The following is a 15500-nucleotide window of genomic DNA, read 5'->3' on the forward strand; positions in this document are numbered from 1 at the left end:
TATATATATATATCATCCATAAATAAACTTAAAAATAGAGAGGCTTTATATATCATCTTTACCCAAACAAACAAAATATCTGAAAAATCTCTACAATACTTTGGAAATGGCACAGCAAAGTAATGGATGATGATGCTAAGAGTCTCTATCGGTGGGCATTGCAATGATCCAAGTGGACGTTATCCTAAAATATGTGAAGAATGGGGTGTGAAAGCTTTTACTTAAGAACTTGGAATCGTAGAAAGAGAGTCCAATGGTCACCAAAGCTCCTAACCCATTTTTGGATATTCCTTTGACATATTCATATTATGGGGCTTGTGTAGTGAATAGTGATCCTTATATTTTTATCTTTTAAAATATGATAATATCAAAGTCCAATATAGACACAAGCTTGTAACTATTAGAAAAAGAAAAAAACTCTATAATTTGTTTCTTTTATCATTTAGCTAGTTTTGGTGATGATTTTAGAAAATATTATAATATGTTTTGAAAATTGTCATAACTTTTTCTTTCAAGTTTCAACCAAATACTAAATTAAAAATCGACTCTTTCGATTAACCGCCAAATTTGGAGGAATATAATTAATATACATCGCACAAAATTTTATAAGTAAGAAATCATATATCACTCAAAGAAATGAACAAACTACAAAAGATAAATGAGAGATATTTGTCTATATTATAGAAAAATGAAAACTACATATTTTGGGTATATAAAACACTATAGAAAATATCTAAGCTTTTATCATTTTTTTTGTTCATTAGAATTATATATTTAATATTTAAGATTATTTTAATTTTTGGTTTGGACTTTTTTCCTATGAAAGAACATGTACATGTACACATACATAGTAGAAGAATAGTTTTTTTTTTTTTTTCTAAAAACAGATGAAAAAACTATTGTGCAAACGAGCATCAACATGATTTATAGAGCACTTCCAATTCCATACAATTTCAGTTTAACATTTTACCATTTCCTACTCAGATTCTTCTTCTTCAAGTATAGAAACCATTCACATTATTTTTCAGGATTGAAGTGGTTTAAAAGTAATCCAATTTGGTGAAAGCTTGGGAATATGCTCTGTTCCATTACTTTCACATGCCAAACAGAGCTAACAACATACTTATACGACTTCAAATCCCTTTTCTTCACGTCTCTACCTGCAAATAAACAACCATCTTTCTCAATTCCCAATCATATTCACATCAAACAAAACCATACCATACTTCTAAGTTCTAACTGAATACATAACTTGGTCACCGTTTAATCGGGTTAGTATCTAAGATGGTTTTGGTCCCAAACAAATATGTTGAAGTTCATTGAGGAATGAACAAAACATGAGGCTGTAGAAACAAGTCTAATGTGAACAAATGGGAGAAAAAGCCTTGTGCCACTCATTATTCTCTCTATCTCTACTAACAAAAAAGAGACAAACTTGAAAAAGGAAATGGGTGATTCTTATTCTTTTAAAGAATCTGATAATGCACAAAAGAAAAAGAAATACTTACTAAAAAGAAGATTCTCATTTTGAGATTAGGACATAATATTTTGTCTTTCCAGAGTTTAACGGTTTATAACATGACGTTGTAATATGCCCGTCTGAGAGATAATACAGAGAAGCAGAACCACACCAGAGTTAACCAAAGTTTGAAAATCAAATATCAGGAAATAAAAAGGAGGGACCTTTTGTATGAGATTATAAAATGGCAAAGCTAAGTTGATATCAAAAACTAGGCTTCTCTCTTCTTCTATCCTATATAGCTGAATTATAATTCCCGGTATGTAAAAATGCCGAAAAGCGAATTTGTTCTGTTTTCTCTATTGTTGTGCTTATAGATGTTTATGTAACTTTTAGTTTTCAGTGCAATAACAATCAGAGAGATGGCAAGAAATGATTGGATCAATAGTTACCTGGAAGCTATTCTTGATGTTGGAACCAGCAACAAAAAGAGGTTTGAGAGCAACTCCAAGATTGTCCAGAAGCTTGGAGATATGAACAGGAAGGATCATCAAGACAAGGTGTTTGGTGATATGAATAGAAAGGATCATCAAGAGAAGGTGTTTAGTCCCATCAAATACTTTGTGGAAGAGGTTGTCAACAGTTTCGATGAGTCTGACCTGTATAAAACATGGATCAAGGTTTGTTTCTCAATCTGTATGTTTATATCATCAATTGTATAGATACACAAAGGACACTGGAGAGAATATTGTTCTTCATATTCTCCCAAAAGTATGGAAGTGACCGGAGTTAAAATAGTAAGAAGCAAAGAATGTGAGATGTGATTATTTATTTATTAGAACCAGAACAAACGCATTTATACATAAGTTTAAATACCCGGAAGTGATGGTGGAGAGATCTTTCACTTCTTGTGGCAGGTGATAGCAACAAGGAATACTCGTGAACGCAGTAACAGGCTTGAGAATATATGCTGGCGTATTTGGCATCTCGCACGCAAGAAAAAGCAGGTTTGTGTACCATTGGTTATTAACCTTTTTGACCTCTGCATTTCTTTAAAAGCCTATGCATCAGAAATACAGAAAGTTTAGTCCTCACTCGCTTAAATTGAACCGTACTTTTTGATTCCACAGATTGTGTGGGATGACGGGATTAGACTATCCAAACGGAGAATCGAGCGTGAACAAGGCCGCAATGATGCAGAAGAGGATCTTCTTTCTGAGCTTTCTGACGGAGAGAAGGATAAAAATGATGGAGAGAAGGAGAAAAATGAAATTGTTACACCTCTCGAACGACCCCGGGATCAGATGCCACGTATCCGCTCTGAAATGCAAATTTGGTCAGAAGATGATAAATCAAGTCGAAACCTTTATATTGTTTTAATAAGGCAAGTAGAGAGATTGGTTTATCTGACTTATTTGTTATTGTTAATATGGTCATGGGACTTACCCGGTGCCTCTACTTGGTTCCATACTTTGCCAACTGCAGTATGCATGGACTTGTGCGTGGAGAAAACATGGAGCTTGGAAGAGACTCTGATACTGGCGGACAGGTATATAACCATCTTCTAGTTCTAGTAGACTTCGTAGTAAAGATTCAATTATTTACGGTGCTTCAAGTGTCGCTTCTGGCTTTCTTAATTTTCCATCAATATGAAGAGTCTTGTTAATGGACGAATAGGTGAAATATGTTGTTGAGCTTGCTCGTGCGTTGGCCAACACTGAAGGGGTCCACAGGGTTGATCTCTTAACAAGGCAGATCAGTTCACCAGAGGTTGACTACAGCTATGGCGAGCCAGTTGAGATGTTATCATGCCCTCCAGAAGGAAGTGACAGCTGTGGCTCCTACATTATCCGCATCCCCTGCGGTGCTCGGGAAAAGTACTATCACATAAGACTTCTTGGAATTTATTTATTCAAATTCCTGCTTTAAAGAGAAGTTGAGAAAGAAGCAGTTAGTTTCTCTATACTCATGTTTGTCAAATACAGGTACATACCAAAGGAGTCACTCTGGCCCCATATCCCCGAGTTTGTTGATGGGGCTCTAAATCACATAGTGAGCATAGCAAGGTCTTTGGGAGAGCAAGTGAATGGAGGGAAACCAATATGGCCTTATGTTATCCATGGTCACTATGCTGATGCAGGAGAAGTAGCTGCACATTTGGCAGGAGCGTTAAATGTGCCAATGGTGCTAACTGGTCACTCTTTGGGAAGGAATAAGTTTGAGCAGTTGCTTCAACAAGGGAGACTTACCAGAGAGGATATTGACAGAACATATAAGATCATGAGGAGAATAGAAGCTGAAGAACAGAGCCTAGATGCAGCTGAGATGGTAGTGACAAGCACACGGCAAGAGATTGAGGCGCAGTGGGGGCTGTATGATGGTTTTGATATCAAGCTGGAGAGGAAGCTCAGGGTTAGAAGACGACGTGGAGTCAGCTGCCTTGGCAGATACATGCCACGAATGGTGGTATAAATACTTTTCCATCTCCCATAGTATCTGATACATGACAACATGATGAGTATATCAAAATAACTTATACACTGCCAGCTGATTAAACAGCAAACTGAAATGAAAGTAAAGTCATTCACCAATCTGACCTGTCTTTGTGGCATCAGGTTATACCGCCAGGCATGGATTTCAGCTACGTCTTGAAAGATTCACAAGAGCCTGATGGTGATCTTAAGTCGCTAATTGGCCCTGACAGAAACCAGATAAAAAAGCCTGTGCCACCAATATGGTCCGAGGTACTCTTTTTTCATTATTGTGTTATCACCAACAGAAGTCATATCCATTCTCATGCAAGAAAGTTTACAGTCTTGTTTTCCCTGTCTTATAATCCATGGAGAAAATACTTACATAAACCTATCCCCTGCAGATAATGCGATTTTTCTCAAATCCTCATAAACCAACAATACTCGCGCTGTCTCGTCCTGACCACAAGAAAAATGTCACCACATTGGTCAAAGCTTTTGGTGAATGTCAGCCTCTTCGAGAACTAGCCAACCTGGTAAAGTATCTCAGCATTTACCAGTGAACTATATGTACATGAAGATTGTGGATAAGAAGACTGCTAATCCACCTAAATTGCTAATAAAACTGTTCCAGGTACTTATACTAGGTAACCGAGATGACATCGAAGAGATGCCTGATAGCAGCTCAGTTGTTCTCATGAATGTACTAAAGCTGATAGACCAGTACGACTTGTACGGACAAGTAGCTTATCCCAAGCATCACAAACAATCCGAAGTTCCAGATATTTATCGTTTAGCAGCCAAAACAAAGGTACGTAACATGAAAATCCTATTAAACAATATGAAAAAGATGTTATCGTAAGCAGTTTTCTAGAACTCATAGCTCCTCTCTCTACAACATGAATACCATAATTATATGGTGGTTTTCTCTCTTAAAGGGGGTATTCATTAATCCAGCTCTGGTGGAGCCTTTTGGTCTCACACTCATTGAGGTAACTATAAACTATGTCAATGTACTTTTTAACTTATTATACACAACCTCTGAGATCTTCATGCCACACCATTTGTTGTGCGTATGACAGGCAGCTGCTTATGGTCTGCCCATTGTTGCCACCAGAAATGGAGGGCCTGTTGATATTGTGAAGGTAATCAAATCAATTAATATAAAACTCATTGTATAAAGACATAGTCACACCTCACTGATCCCGAAAAGCTTACCAACAGTGCATATGTTGTGTTGCAGGCACTAAATAATGGTCTGCTAGTCGACCCCCATGATCAACAAGCCATTTCTGATGCCCTTCTAAAGCTAGTTGCTAACAAACATCTCTGGGCTGAGTGTAGAAAAAACGGACTCAAGAACATCCACCGTTTTTCATGGCCAGAGCACTGTCGTAACTACCTATCCCATGTTGAACACTGCAGAAACCGTCACCCCACAAGTAGTCTAGACATCATGAAAGTTCCAGAAGAGCTCACAACTGATTCTCTAAGAGATGTCGATGACATATCTTTGAGGTTTTCCACAGAAGGAGACTTCACGCTCAACGGGGAACTAGATGCAGGTACTAGACAGAGGAAACTAGTCGATGCCATAAGTCAAATTAATTCTATGAAAGGTCGCCCATCTGTTATCTACAGCCCAGGTAGAAGGCAGATGCTCTTTGTGGTTGCTGTTGATTCCTATGATGAGAACGGAAACATCAAATCGAATTTGAACGATATCATCAAGAATGTAATGAAAGCTGCAGATTTGACATCAGGCAAAGGAAAAATAGGTTTTGTGCTGGCATCAGGTTCAAGCTTACAAGAAGTTGTGGAGATTACGAAGAAAAACCTGATCAATTTGGAAGATTTTGATGCAATAGTTTGCAACAGCGGAGGTGAGATCTACTACCCATGGAGAGATATGATGGTTGATGCAGACTATGAAACTCATGTGGAATACAAATGGCCTGGTGAAAGTATAAGGTCCATGATTCTGAGACTTGCTTGTACGGAACCTGCAACAGATGATGACATCACAGAGGACGCTAGTGCATGCAGTACAAGATGCTATGCAATTTCTGTGAAACAAGGAGTCAAGGTAGCTCTTTCAAAGAATATTTTTCTAATCAAGAGGACAGCCTAAATTGAATGCATGCATATTTTCCTTAAAGCCATGAAATAAGTATTGATGTATATATATGTGTGAATGGCAGACTCGAAGAGTTGATGACCTTAGGCAGAGGCTTCGAATGCGAGGTTTAAGGTGCAATATTGTCTATACGCATGTGGCGACAAGGCTAAATGTTATACCACTATGTGCATCAAGAATACAAGCACTCAGGTTAAAAACTGCTAAGACCAAATAGTTTCGAAAGCATGTATGCCATGCGTAAAATATCTACAGTCAAGATGACATGAATTGGTTGCTTTATGTAGGTATCTTTCTATAAGGTGGGGAATTGACATGTCGAAGACTGTTTTCTTCTTGGGAGAAAATGGAGACACAGACTATGAGGACTTGCTGGGTGGCCTCCACAAAACCATTATTCTAAAAGGTGCAGTGGGATCTGATAGCGAGAAACTTCTTCGCAGTGAAGAAAATTTCAAAAGAGAAGACGCAGTGCCACTAGATAACCCTTACATTTCCTATGTCAAAGAGAATGGCGGAGCTCAGGAAATTCTGTCCACTTTAGAGGCCAATGGGATCAAGTAATTATTTTCAATTTCAGATCATACACTTCAATGGGTTGGTAAACAGTGAAAAATAACAAGACTACATAATTTCATATATTGTATACTGCAATAAAAAAGGTTGAATATTAACTTTACCACAGAATATTAATTTATGCACAGCTTCGTCTTAGTTCTTTAGACGGTCCCTGAAAGATTGATACCTGAATGATCTAGGGTACTATCGCCCCTCCCTTGGCCTACCACAGACCAACAATGTGTTCTCGTCACATCCATATTTTGCAGTGTAAAATTTTCCCTGCCACAAGTGGAAGTAGTTGTGACAGCAAAATTGAAAATCATATAGAGGCTGAAGTCCAATTTTACAATCAATTGGTCGACAACTGTGGATTCTTAAACCAAAATATGCTCAATCAGCAAAATAGTCCACCTAAACACAAGGAGACACCTCAAATGCCAAGCCTTATGAATAATGCATGCTAATAGCAAAACTAAATCCATTGAATATGATAGACAATGCAGTAACCTGCATCAGTCCCTACAGAAATCATCACCACTTGGTTCTCTACTTCTAACCTCAATCAATTTTACTGTAAATATCAGATCAGGAAAGACAGTACCACAGTAGTATAAGTAGAAAATGTAAATTTATGGCGAAGAAGATATACCGTTCGTTTGAGCAAGCATAGTCTTGATGTACTACTGCAAATACATGTTCATCACTTCTTCTCGACCGGCTTCTTATTCGAAAAAATAACTATGTAAGCACAATGAAAGTTAAAGAAGGTTTGGAATCACATACTCGCAAGAACGCAAAAACAACAAGACAATCACGTGAATATTCAGCTTCCAGCAAATTTAAAAGGAGACAGGATTGAAAACTAGAGAGGAAAACACGAGTAGCAAAACCAAAGAGCCCTTTGTATTCCATTATAATTAAAATTCTTATAGAACTGAATATTCTTCAACAAGTATAACAATTGAGTACAAAAGTCACAATCAGAAAAAATCTTGCAGGAAAATTTCCTAATCTGAACCAACCAAGATCACATTGGTCACAAGAAACCACCTCCATGAATCTATCCACACAATCACATATAGCCATCCACAAGCAGACCTCCTCCTGTCCAAACCTGACCATAACGATCACTCTAGTCTAAAGACCTCATCTTGCATTGAGATTCCTCAATTCTGTACCAACCCATATCACCACATTGCTCACAACTGATCATCCTGAATCGGAATCTTCATATCCGAATCAACCCAAACTCGGGTTTTCAAAGAACAAGAACCACAAGGAAGAACAACAGACGCCACAAAAGCATCCAATTTCCTAACTTGAACACAACCACCATCTCTCAACAATCCAAACCCCATTGTTCCTAACTCAGTAGAATCAACAAAAAAGTAATCACCACATCTACACTGATAAAAAAGCTCAATAACTTCACTATCTTCACCAGCCATCTCAACTGACATATCCTCAATACTAATCTCATCAGCAACAATCCCATCATGTCTTGAAGATCTAAGATCATTATCGTAAACCACACGTAGCTCCGCATCGCTTAAAACTTCCCAAGCTTTTTGAATTTTCAGAAACTTCTCATCGTCTGAGCTACATCGAGAACTGTTGAGAAGCTTATCTGGATGAGAGTGGAGAATCGCAGAACGATAGCTATTACGGATCTCTTCATAGCTCGCGTCTTCTTTCACGGAGAGAAGCTCGTAGTATGTCTCGTGAACACAATTCTCGCCGAGAAGCATGATTCGTTAAATCCACGACGGTGCTAGGTCTCGAAATTCACCGGCGACGGCGAGAAAATTCCTGAGATTTATTAGTGAAGGAGAGAAGTTGTCGGGTTGACCCGCTTAAATCGTTTCGGATCTTGATTTGTTTGGGCTTGGGCCTGGTTTAAAAGAGCAATATTTTACCCTAATACTCGAACCCGGTTCTGGAAACACTGACCCGCTTAAATCGTGACGGATCTTGATTTATTTGGGCTTGGGCCTGGTTTAAAAGAGCAATATTTGACCCGAATACTCGAACCCGGTTCTGGAAACACTGACCCGCTTAAAACGTGTCGGATCTTGATTTATTTGGGCTTGGGCCTGGTTTAAAAGAGAACTCTTTGAGCCGAATACCTGAACCCGGTTCTGGAAACACTGACCCGCTTAAATCGTTTCGGATCTTGATTTTTTGGGCTTGGGCTTGGTTTGAAATAGCAATATTTACCCGAATACCCGAACCCGGTTCTGGAAACACTGACCCGCTTAAATCGTGTCGGATCTTGATTTATTGGGTTTGGGCTTGGTTTGAAAGAGCAATATTGGACCCGAAAACCCGAACCCGGTTCTGGAAACACTCATCTTCAAGACTTCAACTTTGGGGAGAGAGAGACGCGCAAAAGGCGATCAAGATCAACGTTCATATTGTGAATCTGGGGAAACTTTTTTGGTGAAGATTTTGTAGAATCATGATGGGTTTATCGAAAGGTAGATTAAAAGCATGGTTCAATAAGAAAATCACTGATCCTCTTCTCCAGATCTTGCGTAGGTTTGTCTTCTTTGACTCTCTTTGTCTCTACGCGTTTGTATTGTATGATCATATCTGTAGATGGATCTGGAACTAGGACTAGTTTGGTTACTCTGATTCTGCTTCTCATTATGGAATCAGATAGATCTCCATGTGTTATTTTGTTGATTTTGTGTGTTCTTTTATAAGCTGGACTTATGCATTTTGATTCTTGTTGGTTTCTTAATTTGGAACATTAGAGAGATTGTGTGGAACAGTTAAAGTTAGAGTCTTTGGCCTTGTATCTTCATGTAGCTCTTAGAGGGTCTTTAAAGCATCTCTTTCTCTGTTGTTGGAACACAAGAGAGACCATTTAGAACAGGTAAAGGCAGATCCTTTTATCATTGTATCTTCATGTAGCTCTTAGAGGGTCTTTAAAGCATATATTTTTATGTTGTTGGAACACAAGAGACACCATTTAGAACAGGTAAAGGCAGATCCTTTTATCATTGTATCTTCATGTAGCTCATACAGGGTCTTTAAAGCATATCTTTCTCTGTTATTGGAACATATGAGAGACCATTTAAAACAGTTAAAGGCAGATCCTTTTATCATTGTATCTTAATGTAGCTCCTGAATGATCTTTCGGGCATCTCTTTCTCTGTTTTACAAGTGTTTGTAAAGTAATTTTTGAGGTTGGTTTTGAGTTCGTTTTCGATTTTTCGTAGAGGTACTGAGCCAAAGCAGCTTGCTTTCTCTGCCGCACTGGGTATTACTTTGGGAATATTTCCCATATGTGGTGCGTGTTTCTCACCATTTTCTGTTTCCTATGCTTACAGTTTTTTGCTTTGAGATTGCAATGTATCTTATTTGAGGGTGATTTTTGCTATGAAACAGGTGTTCCTGTGTTTCTATGTGCAGTAGCTTTTGCCGTACTCGGATCTGCTTGTCATGCTCCTACCGTTATGTTGGCTAATATCATTGCCACTCCAGTAGAACTCGCGTAAACCTTATACCCCTTTAATCTATTGAAATTTACCACTTTTATCGAAAAGACATGTATATCAGTATTGTTCCTGACTTGGATTTTGGTTTTCCTTTTCATGTCTTTCTTATGGAAGTCTGGTGGTGCCTTTCCTAAGACTTGGTGAAAAAGTTACTGGTGGACCTCATTTTCCTTTGACATCAGATGCTCTAAAGAAGGTTTTCACTGGTCAAGCATCTCAGGAAGTATTTTTAAGCATTGGTAACGCGGTAAGTAGCTATAATGAGTCTTTTTTCTCTTAAGCTTATAGGTGAAAATTGTGAAACCGCTTGTTGCAGTCCCTAGCATAATCTTTTGTTATCTTATCCTTTATTTCAAGTCTGATTTCCACTCGTAGATTGCGAATGTTGTCATGTCTGAAAGATGAGTTGTTTATTTAACTCATGGTTATTGGTATCACAGTTACTAGGGTGGCTCGTAGCAACTCCATTTGTCTTCATTTCGCTATACGTTGTCTTACTGCCATGTTTCAAAGTTCTTGTCCGCAAGTTCGGCGCTGTTTCTTCGGCCCCAAAGACACCTTCAAGTATGGAGACAGAGATGAACCCAAAGCCAAGAGATGCTTAAATTCAACAAGAGTTAGAAACCTCACTGTTATTTATTATCAATACGAAGCCCTTAAATTGTAACATCAAGTTGCCTAGACTAATGGATAGAGTATACACACTTGCATTGTCAAATCCTCAACACTCTGTTTGTAAACTCTTTTGGAAATGTCAGTAACCAAAAAATATTGAACGCCTAAACTCGCCAGTTCATACATAAGCGTGAAGTTTATTTTGTTTGTTCTAGAGGTGTTCACATTATCCCAACCCAAGCCAAAGTGAAGTCCATGCACAAACCATTGTTCAGTTGAACTTTTCATATTTAAATAAATAATGTAATGACAAAGACTAATTAGTAAATTAGTAATGATAGTTTAGTTTTTCTAGTTTATTGCTTTAAACTAGGTATCCACTAGTCCTACTCAGATTTGGGAGTTTTCTAATCACCAAAATAACAAGAAGATTCTTAAGTGTGTGTTGTCTAGATAATACAAAATTTGCATCTCTTTATTTCTTATTGGAAAAAAGATGGCTGGGTACACCAAGTATAAAGGAATGCATGGTCACACATGCCAAGTATCATATTTTATACTCATCTACACGAACTATATGTATTACATAGTTATATGCATCAACTATACAACGTCATGTAGTCAACACCATAAACATAAAATTCTGGTACACCGGTCAATTGATTCTGGCGTTGACCGGTGTTGACTCCGGCGTTGACCGTTTTTGACCAAAAAAAATATTCCAAATTTTTTTTATATAATTTTATTTATTAAGAAACTAAAAACTATAATTATTTTTAAAAAAATTTTTATTATAAAAAACTATAAACTATTTCAAAATATTATATTATTAAAAAATATAATCTTAGGAAGAAAATGGTCGATGATTTTGTATTTAATTCAAGATATTAAAATCTAAATTAAAACTAGAAAAATTCAAAATAGTAAAATAATTCAAGATACTAAAATTAAAAGTAGAAAAATTATGTGAATTACTAAGGGAATTAGTATTTTTATATTGTTAATAAAAAACATTAACTTATTATTTGATTTATTTAAATACAAAATCACCATAGCAATTTTCTTCCTAAGATTATATATTTTTCATTATACAAAACCATAAACAATTTAATTAAAAAAATATTTTATATACATATTCAATATCTAAACACTAGTTTTGTTTATATATTTAATGTATTCATTCTTATTATAATTAGTTATTTTAAAAATGTATAGCTAAATTAATAGTAAAATAGTTCAAGATATTATAATCTAAACTGAAACTCGAAAAATCTTATGAATTAGTAAGAGAATTGCTTATTTTCACATTGTCAATCAAAACCATTAACTTATTATGTGATTTAATTAAATACAAAAATCATTGTTACAATTTTCTTCCTAAGATTATAATTTTTTAAAGTATACAAAAGCATAACAATTCATTATAAAATAATTATAATTTTTAGTCTTTTTAACACTATAAATAAAATTATATAAAGAAAAAATTTGAATTTTTTTTTTGGTCAAAAACGGTCAACGCCGGAGTCAACACCGGTCAACGCCAGAATCAGTTGACCGGTATGTCAGAATTTTATGTCTATGGTGTTGACTACATGACGTTGTATAGTTGATGCATGTGGCCATGCAATACATTTATTTCGTGTAGTTGAGTGTATAATATGATATTTGGCATGTGTGACCATGCATTCCTTTATAGTTGGTATAGCCAGGCATCTTTTTTCCTTTCTTATTTTATATCATTTATTTAGATAATGATGCAGTTGGTTTAGTATTCTCTTATTGATATATTTACTAAATCTTTAATTCAATTAAAACCGAACCAAAATAATACCAAATTAAACCGAATCTGAAAATCGAAATGCTACTTTTGGATTTCTCTGCAATTCATCATCGGCCTAATTATTCTGATGGGAACAAAAAAAAAAGTAATACCGAATCAGATCAAACTAATCCCGAATAAAACCGAACCACACTTTTATCGAACCAAACCAAACTAATACAATAAAATCGAATCAAACTAATACCGAATAAAACCAAACTAATCGTCGAAACCGAACCACCAAAATAATACCGAATAAAACCAAACTAATCGTCAAAACCGAACCAAAATAATACCGAAGAAAACCAAACTATTCGAACAAAAAAGAGTTGTCTAGATAATAAAACCAAACCAAACTTATACCGAATCGAACCGAAAAATAATAGAAATACCACTTTGAGTTTCTCAGCAATTCATTTCATCATTAGCCTCACTATTGTGACCGGAACAAAAAGAAAAAGTATCTAACTTTGAGGTTAAAAACGGTCCTCTTGATGAGAACACTTCTTACTTTGATTATGTATATAAATTTTGGAAAGAAACTTAACTTATAACAAAAGCCATTGACTTTAGAAGTTGACAATGAAGATGTCAAAAAGAGAATCTAAAAAAAAAGTGTCTCTTGGTTCGTACCAACAAGGTACAAAGAAGAGTTGACAAAACTAAAAAGCATTGCGAGAAGGCAAATCTGCGAATCTCCGCGTCCGTGGGAGTGATCAAAGCTGATGTGTTTCATCATCCATATCTGAATATTCTCTAATGTTTTTGTTTATAGAATGAATCATATTGTCATTAAACTATTACAACTTTGGATGAGTCTACGTATTGTGAGATGTTGGTGGCATTATCATATACTAAACTACCAAAGTGAAATGATGCTACACACATCAACAAGCTTATACAAAACTACCATGGTCAACAAACCTAACAAACCTGGCAAACTAGCAAAGTTAATGGTTATTTTTTAAAAGTAGCATGTAAATCACTCAAGATATTCGAAATTAGCATAACAATAGACTTGGATTATATATAGACAGTGGTCGTTGGAAATGGTAAAAATACTTATCAGTTGATGATTTATTTTTGCATTTAATAGCGTAACTGTTTCTCGAGATTTACGCAGAAATTTACGCTCGAACGTTATATTTGAGATATTTAAATTATTGTTTCTATAAAGTGAATCACGACAAAAAAAAAAGTTTAGAGCATCGATCATTGACCTAAAACTAATAAATTTTCATTTTAAAATGGACCCGGGTATTCCAAATTAGGATAAACATAGATTTGGATTTTAAGTAGAACGTCTTCGTTGGAAATGGTAAAAAACTTATTAATTGATGATTTATTTAACACAACTGTTTTTCGAGATTTGCGCCAAAATTTACACTTGACGGTTATATTTTGAGATGTTTAAATTATTATTTTTATAAAGTGAATCACGACAAGAATTATAATCGATCACTAATCTAAAACTAATAAATTTTTATTTCAAAATGGACCAGAATGTTCAAAATTAGCATAAAAATAGATTTGGATTTTATGTAGCACGTTCGTTGAAAATGGTAAAATATTTATCAGCTAATGATGCATTTTTGTAATGAATATAGTAACTTTTTTGAGATTTACACTGAAATTTACGCTTGAACGTTATATTTGAGATCTTTGACTTACTATTTCTATGAAGTGAGTTACACAAGAAAAAAATTAAAACATTGATCACTAACCTACTATAAGTTTTCATTATAAAATGAGCCGGATATCCTAAATAAGCATAACAATGGATTTAGGTTATACAAAGCACGTGTTCGTTGGGAAAAGGTAAACTAATTATCAGTTAATGATACATTTTAGCAGTTAATAGCGAGATTTACGTCAAAATTCATGTCCGGACATTATATTTGAGATGTTTGACTTATTATTTCTATAAAGTGAGTCATGACATGAAAAAAAATTGGAACATCGATGACTCACCTAGACACAACAAGCTTATACAAAACTACCTTGGTCTACAAACCTGGTAAACATACAAAGCTAATGGTTTTAAAGAGTAGCATGCAATGTCACCCAAATATTTCAAATTAGCATAACAATGGAGTTGGATTATATGTAGCACGTGTTCTTTATTTACGTAATTGTTTCTCGAGATTCACGCCGAAATTTATGCTCGAGCGTTATATTTGTGATTAAATTATTATTTTTATAAAACGAATCATGACAAAAAAAGTTTAGATGATCGATCACTAACCTCAAACTAATAAATTCTCATTTTAAAATGAATATGGATATTCCAAATTAGCATAAAAATAGATTTGGGTTTTATGTAGCACGTGTTCGTTGGAAATGGAAAAGTATTTGTCAGTTAATGATGCATTTTTTTGTAGTGATTATTTTTCGTGATTTACGCAGAAATTCACGCTTGATTATTATATTTGAGATGTTTTACTTATCATTTCTATGAAGTGAGTCACGACCAAAAAAAAAGAGAGTAAAACATCGATCACTAACCTAAACTAATAAGTTTTCATTTAAAATGCAAAATTCATGTATGGATATAATTTGAGATTTTTGACTTATTATTTATATAAAGTGAATCACGATAAGCAAAAGTTTGGAACATCGGACACTAACCTAAAATTAATAAATTTCATTTTAAATGAACCAGATATTTTTATTAGCATAATACTGGAGTTGAGTTATATATAGCATGTGTTTGTTGGAAATAGTAAAATAATTATCAGTTAATGATTAAAAATGGAGATATACGTAGAAAATTCACGTCCAGACATTATATTTGAAATCTTTTTAATTATTATTTACATAAAGTGAGTCATGACATATAAAAATTAAAATAAAATTAATAATTTAAAAGTAATAAACATTCATTTTAAATTTTTTTATCTTGTTTTGTTTGAATTTTTCATTACATCAAATAACT

At 35.1% G+C, this 15500-nt stretch overlaps 3 protein-coding genes and 1 long non-coding RNA gene across 4 annotated transcripts; 2 read left to right on the plus strand and 2 right to left on the minus strand.

Annotated features, from left to right (window-relative positions):
• Positions 1-888: 888 nt before the first annotated feature.
• Positions 889-1999, minus strand: LOC111830054. The gene is made up of 2 exons (XR_002833264.1): positions 1912-1999; positions 889-1160 (listed from the first exon to the last, which is right to left on the minus strand). It is a non-coding gene; the product is annotated as an uncharacterized LOC111830054 (long non-coding RNA).
• LOC17881554 (probable sucrose-phosphate synthase 4) lies at positions 1627-6785 on the plus strand. Its single transcript, XM_023780729.1, has 15 exons — positions 1627-1778; positions 1856-2139; positions 2377-2466; positions 2590-2843; positions 2945-3008; positions 3137-3336; positions 3445-3925; positions 4075-4203; positions 4335-4466; positions 4565-4741; positions 4869-4922; positions 5013-5075; positions 5174-6016; positions 6132-6259; positions 6355-6785. Exons 2-15 carry the CDS (start codon positions 1882-1884, stop codon positions 6629-6631), a joined length of 3150 nt encoding a protein of 1049 aa, XP_023636497.1. The 5' UTR covers positions 1627-1778; positions 1856-1881; the 3' UTR covers positions 6632-6785.
• Positions 6786-7509: 724 nt separating this feature from the next.
• Positions 7510-8429, minus strand: LOC17881193 (DPH4 homolog). The gene has a single exon (XM_006288692.2). It carries the CDS (start codon positions 8374-8376, stop codon positions 7828-7830), a length of 549 nt encoding a protein of 182 aa, XP_006288754.1. The 5' UTR covers positions 8377-8429; the 3' UTR covers positions 7510-7827.
• A 556-nt stretch (positions 8430-8985) lies between these two features.
• LOC17882896 lies at positions 8986-10915 on the plus strand. The gene is made up of 5 exons (XM_006288682.2): positions 8986-9166; positions 9853-9923; positions 10022-10127; positions 10246-10378; positions 10572-10915. The coding sequence occupies exons 1-5, from the start codon at positions 9087-9089 to the stop codon at positions 10734-10736; spliced, it is 555 nt and encodes a 184-aa protein (XP_006288744.1). The 5' UTR covers positions 8986-9086; the 3' UTR covers positions 10737-10915.
• Positions 10916-15500: the final 4585 nt, after the last annotated feature.

This window comes from Capsella rubella, unplaced genomic scaffold (genome assembly GCF_000375325.1).
Source record: "Capsella rubella cultivar Monte Gargano unplaced genomic scaffold, Caprub1_0 scaffold_6, whole genome shotgun sequence".
Classification (NCBI taxonomy): domain Eukaryota; kingdom Viridiplantae; phylum Streptophyta; class Magnoliopsida; order Brassicales; family Brassicaceae; genus Capsella; species Capsella rubella.

Bases quoted from the DNA above. Each gene is read 5' to 3' on its own strand.
- LOC17881554 (XM_023780729.1), top strand. From the start codon at position 1,882: ATGGCAAGAAATGATTGGATCAATAGTTACCTGGAAGCTATTCTTGAT. The intron at 2,467-2,589 runs GTTTGTGTACCA...TTGATTCCACAG, and splicing joins TCGCACGCAAGAAAAAGCAG to ATTGTGTGGGATGACGGGAT. The intron at 5,076-5,173 runs GTAATCAAATCA...GTTGTGTTGCAG, and splicing joins GGCCTGTTGATATTGTGAAG to GCACTAAATAATGGTCTGCT.
- LOC17881193 (XM_006288692.2), bottom strand. From the start codon at position 8,376: ATGCTTCTCGGCGAGAATTGTGTTCACGAGACATACTACGAGCTTCTC.
- LOC17882896 (XM_006288682.2), top strand. From the start codon at position 9,087: ATGATGGGTTTATCGAAAGGTAGATTAAAAGCATGGTTCAATAAGAAA. The intron at 9,924-10,021 runs GTGCGTGTTTCT...GCTATGAAACAG, and splicing joins GGGAATATTTCCCATATGTG to GTGTTCCTGTGTTTCTATGT. The intron at 10,128-10,245 runs GTAAACCTTATA...TTCTTATGGAAG, and splicing joins GCCACTCCAGTAGAACTCGC to TCTGGTGGTGCCTTTCCTAA.